Raw genomic sequence first — 6000 nt, 5'->3', positions numbered from 1 at the left:
TCTCAATAACTTTGTCAGGACAGGAGGCAGAAATAAAGACATATATTCACTGTAGCTATAATCAATACTTAATAAAATATAAAGAATATGTTTTAGTTTTCAATGGAAATATTGGTGTTAAACTCCCAGCAACAAGTTAAAGGGCATAGGACAAATAATTTGAAACAATTAAAAGACAATATACATTCCTTAAGAAAACAAGCATTGAGGACTGTGAAATTTAAATATTTATTTTAACCCCCGAAACACTTCCCCTAGAAACAGTTTACAGGACTAATGACTAATGAATAGGCAATACAATTTCTATTCATGATGCAGTTGTGTTGTAAAATTTCAAATAATACATTTACAAATTGGTTGCTTTTACTTTTACAAAAATATTCATTTAATTCACGAGTGGCAAATTTATTCTCTGACCCCTACAGGTTATAAACTGTAACTGAGTTTCAGTTACATAGAATGTGAAAATTTTAACTGAACCATTACTTCAAAGTACAATGTGTTACAAATAATTATGAAAGTATAGGCACCAATGAAAATAATTTTCTTGGCATACTGACAACAACTTATTCAAGTGTCTTTATTATTACAAAAAAAGAGGTAATGGCCACTTTGATGAAAAAGTGTATTCTTAAAGAATTTCTTTTTTTTCTAATATTTAGCAATTTTCAGATATTTAAAAATGACTAAATAACCTTTGTGTAAAAACTAAATTGTGCAATTCCAAACAATAAAACATTAACTATTAAAGTTAACTAGTATCAATAATTCTACAACTACGGTTCAGAACTTAGGTAGAATATATACACACACATACATACTGGGCTTAAAAAAGGTATTACCCACATAACAGTACCATAAATATAACTGAAAATTAACAGTACAGTCTAACTTACCTTTGTACAGACAGAAATCATCCTGTACTATGGTTATTTTCATATGAACTAGAAAATGCCTATTTAAATACCCTTTCAAAAATGAACAAATGATGCTTATGTACTGGATAATTATGAAGAATAAAAATGTATAAATAGTTTATAGGATATTTTACTATCATGATAAAAATATGCTGGTATAACCCTGGCTGGTGTGGCTCAGTGGATTGAGTGCCGGCTTGTGAACCAAAAATATGCTGGTGTAAATTATATTCCTACCTGTTGATCAGGTATTTAATCACATGATAATCAGCTTTTTAAATTCCCTAAGTCCAAGCACATAATATGTTATTTAAATTGAAGATGTTAAAAATAAAGCCTGACTAATTACTATAGTATTATCAAAATTTCATCCTTGGCTAATTGGCATTGTATTAAATCCCCAACCATGTTAAATAAGGGTTAATTGCCTCTTCTCAAAGAGAAGATAAATACTGCACACCAAGAAGTACGCCGGTTGCTACATGTTGCCTATAAATGCTTTAAACACGTGTTCATCACTGAGCTACCTGAAATTTCATACCAACTTTGCAGAAGAGTCAATACCTTTCCAGGTATCATTTCCAAGAGTTTATTAAAACCTTTTGTTTAAGAAGCTGTGGCTTGTTTTCATCTCCCCACCAACAGTCATTTGTAGAATATGCTTGTGTTAAAAAAATATTTTCGAAGCTTGATGATTTACAAAAGTTGAATATTTATGATGACTCTGAAAAAACTGTATATTTCATCAGTGTACAGTTAACTAAAGATTGAAACATGAAAGGTATTCATCCTAGTACATATATAATAATATCTAAGCAAAACTGTATCTCAACATTTACTAGAAAACAGATGAAACTACAGTATTAAAAATTTTCCTTAGAAAATAATTTCTTTAAAATATAAAATGGTAAACACCATCACAAAATAGTTGAATAGCTTCTTCCATATCTTCAATGTTACAAAGATCCAAAAGGCACATGGAGCTCATGAGTTAAACATTATTAAGCTTGAAGTAACTTTGGTGGTTTCTCTAGGGCTGTATGAAATAAAAGGAAATAACAAGAAGTTTCTTAGGGAGATTCATCTGCTGAACACCTGTAAAATTAAGAAAAAAACTTAAATTGATATATAAGTATGCATGTTCATATTTCTCACCTGTATAACATTTGCAATAAAAGAACTGATTTAGCAAATCAAGTCCTTTCTATTGAATCCTATCATATTGGTGTTAAAATATAAAGAAGTTTAAAAATCCCTTCTGCATTCGATTTGACAACTGTCATTTGTTTACATATTTGTAAATAGAGGGGAGTTTTCCATTAAAATCTAAGGGATTTTAAGAGGGGCTTTAGTTTGTGAGTACAAGGAGCTTGTATATATAATAAGATAGAAAGATCTCTGAGACTGTAGGCTTTTATAAGTTGTATAGTTTGTTCCTACTTGATGCCGGTGGCATCACAATTATGGTATCTGGTTCAACTCCCAGTCAGGGCACATGCCTGGGTTGTGGCCCCAGGTCCCCTGTAGGGGGGTGTGTGAGTCAACCACACATTGATGTTTCTCTCCCTCTTTCTCCTTCCCTTCCCCTCTCTAAAAATAAATAAATTAAATGTTAACAAAAAGAAATATAAGGATGCACTGAGAAGTTATATAATGGGATTAAAGCTAAAATTAGCATTGCTTTCTAAATTGCTTGAGCTAAGGAGCTGTGTATGCATACAAAAGCCTTGTTAAAAAGATAATTTTAAAATAAAAATGTAAGAACTTTATTGAATATGAACAAAATTTTAACCAACAGTTTAAGACACAGTATAGAAACTAAAGTTAATTATAAGGAATATTTATAGTCTTCACTAAGTTCCTCTACCTAAAATCACTTCCTTAACATTTTTTAATGGGGATTAAATTTATGAACTTTATCAGCCCTGGCTGGCGTAGCTCAGTGGATTGAGCACGGGCTGGGAACCAAAGTGTCCCAGGTTCGATTCCCAGCCAGGGTACATTCCTGGGTTGCAGGCCATAACCCCCAGCAACCCCACATTGATGTTTCTCTGTCTCTCTCTCTCTCTCTCTCTCTCTCTCTCTCTCTCTCTCTCTCTCTCTCTCTCTCTCTCCCTCCTTCCCTTCTCTCTCTAAAATAAATAAATAAAATCTTTAAAAAAATTTATGAACTTTATCAGTGGAAACTATATAAATGGTGTGATGAGAGTAGTGGCAAACATGAAAATATTCCTAAATTGTGTTTATAAGGGCCCCAATAAAAATATGCTCTATATGTAACCTTTTGTCTATATTCTTACTAACATAGAAAGGTGAAAAAAAAAACAAGCCATTTCATTCAGTGGATAATTACTTTGTAATGCCTGAAGATAATAATTCCAAAATGTAGTGTTTAAGATGGGTAACAAACAAAACAGTTTTATTTTTTTTTCTTTTTCATTTTCTTAATTCAATGTACTTGGGGTGACATTAATTAATGAAATTATATAGGTTTAAGGAAAAAAAAGAGAGAAAGTCATAAACACAGGTAAGAGTATGGTGATTACCAGAGGGAAAGGGGGTGGCAGAGGTAGAAGAGGGTAAAGAGGGGATAAATGGTAATGGAAGGAGAATTGACTCAGGGTGGTGAACACACAATATAATGTACAGATGATGTATTATAGAACAAAACAGTTTTTAAGCATACAACTAACTATTAAGAAGTGACTTTGATGATTGAATTAGGGTAATTAGATTGCATCCTAAATTAACATCCAAAAGAAAATATCAAGATGATTTTTGAAAAAAATGACATTTGAAGCTTACTTTTGAAATTTTTCAATTAATTTCTTCACCATTTTATCTGTGATGCCAGGACAGGTAGCTTCAGCCACAGCAATACTTTTCTCAAGTTCTTCAATTGCCCGATTCCTGGTAGCATTATTTTCATCTTGCTGTTTAAGCTGAGAAAGATCAATGGCTATAACATTTAAAATTACTTCTTAAGATATATATCCAACAATGATGAATCTGTACTTACTTCAGCAAATGCAGGTGTGATTATCATAGACAAACAGCTCAGGGTTTGTACAAGGTCTTTCTCCTTTGAACAAATAATATAGATTAATACATATGAAAGTAAAACATTCATTCATGTTTTTGTTAGTTATTCTATAGTAAATGTGCATTAATATGAATCCTACCTCCACAATGCCCAATATAAGATAAATCTCCATGCTTTCCTTCCATCACTAATTCCCATCCATCATCCAGAAGGCTTCTAACTGATAGGATTACAATAGATAGCCATGATTCCACTGGATATATATGTACCTCCAGGTAAAATGCATTTAAAGTTATACCAGTAGCCACATAAATTACTTCTATGACCTTTCCTTAATTACCTCAAAGCTAATGGCAAATGAAACATACTAGGTACACAGTAAGGTAGACAGACATTTAGGGGTATTAAATTGTAACTATTGTGGCCATCAAAACCTCACTACATAGTTTGAAGAAGTCTATCAAGAGGAAATGATCGTCTCTGTGTACATACTGCCCCATTCTGCAGTTTCTTTGGATCAGGCTTCTTTCGCACGGTGGTAAAGTTCCATTCAGGATGAGTGTTATTTTCTCTGCTGGTGGATTCCCTAAAATGATTGCCAAAGATATTTCAATAAATTCCTAAATAATTCAGCTTGGTGAAAATGACAAATCAATGTAGTAGAACTCTGAAGAGAGACTATCCCAATATATTTAAAAAAAAAACATAGTATAAGAAAACATTTGATCTCAGTTTCCAGTAGATACTAACATTTTCCTAAAGAGTAGCAATGGTTCTGAATTCCAGGTGTGCATCACAATCACACATGTAGACTTCTTACTGTATATATAAAGCCTTGCACTTAACCCCCTTCACTGACTGGATCAAGATCTCCTGTACTGTGGGTTATTTGTTTAAGGCTCCATGGGCAACTCTCATGGGCAGCTAAGGCCACCATCCATTAGAATATGGCACAAAACTATCCTGTATTTTTTTTACACCTTTCAAAATTTAGGCATTTTTTTTAAAAATTTAATCTTTATTGTATTGTTCCCCATTATCATTTAGTCCCTTTACATCCCCCAACCCCAGCAATCAACACACTGTTGTAATAGAGGACTCTTTGAGAGTATTCAGCCAGTGGAGGAATAAATTCTGGTGTAGCCTACAGACTTTCCTAGTCTAAATTAAGTTATGGACTTAGAAGTTAAAATGTTAGTGTAAATGCAGTTAAAAAGCAGTGCAATTTTTGGAGGGTATAAATCTATATAAATAGATATATCAGGTGCTTGAATAATGTTGTTTCCTTATAATGCTGATGAGGGTTAAAAAAAATATTCCCAGCTGAGACCACGATCTCTGTGGAGTTTAATATTCTCATTTATGTATGTATGTTTTTTTTTGTTTTGTTTTTTTTACAGATACTCTGGTTTCTTTCCACATCCCAAAGATGTGCATGTGAGGTGAACTTGTGTGTCTACATTGTCCCAGTCTGAGTGAGTGTGGGTGTAGTGATTCTGTGATGTAAGGGTGTCCTGTCCAGGGTGGGTCCTACCTTGTACCCTGAGGTACCCAGAGAGGCTCCTGAACTAGATTAAGTTTACCCCTGAACTAGATTAAGCCACCCCTGAACTAGATTAAGTTTACTGGAAAACCATTTTTGACTTGTTTTTATTCACCTTTCTTAAACGGATGTATAGCTGATGTTTATTTCAATGCTTTATTTAGAAGTTTGGCGATGTTTTTGTGAACAGACCTATATAAGAACTTAACTCTTTTTTTCTATTGATTGCTCTACGGTAAAATTATTTTCATTATAAGACATTTTGTTTCATGTTGCAGTTTTCAAGAACCTGCCAAAGGTGTTAAGTGAGGACTTATTCTATATAAATGTACCAGTCTGATTATGGTTTGGTTCATAGCCAAGAGGTGGAAAAGGCCTGCAGGTCAGTTCTCCAGAGGGATTTAGTAGGTTAATGACAAAGTATGGGAAGGCATAGCCCCTTATCACTCTGGGAAAACTAATATAGCCCCTTTAATCAAATGTTATTCCAAAATATT

The 6000-nt window shown here is 33.1% G+C and overlaps 1 protein-coding gene across 2 annotated transcripts in view; it reads right to left on the bottom strand.

Moving 5' to 3' along the window:
• Positions 1-216: 216 nt before the first annotated feature.
• The window catches only part of STK26 (serine/threonine kinase 26), a 75500-nt gene continuing 69716 nt past the window's right edge, over positions 217-6000 (bottom strand). For both annotated transcript variants that reach the window (XM_028522587.2, XM_036016970.1), the window contains exons 9-12: positions 4453-4546; positions 3937-3999; positions 3723-3859; positions 217-2012 (exon numbers count right to left, since the gene is read on the bottom strand). In XM_028522587.2, coding sequence (XP_028378388.1) covers positions 1988-2012; positions 3723-3859; positions 3937-3999; positions 4453-4546 — 319 coding nt within the window. In that variant the 3' untranslated portion in view covers positions 217-1987. The remainder of the gene's footprint in view (positions 2013-3722; positions 3860-3936; positions 4000-4452; positions 4547-6000) is intronic.

Source organism: Phyllostomus discolor, chromosome X (assembly GCF_004126475.2).
Source record: "Phyllostomus discolor isolate MPI-MPIP mPhyDis1 chromosome X, mPhyDis1.pri.v3, whole genome shotgun sequence".
Lineage (NCBI taxonomy): Eukaryota > Metazoa > Chordata > Mammalia > Chiroptera > Phyllostomidae > Phyllostomus > Phyllostomus discolor.
Note: the sequence above shows the minus strand (reverse complement) of the source record. Positions and strands in the feature narration are given on the sequence as shown.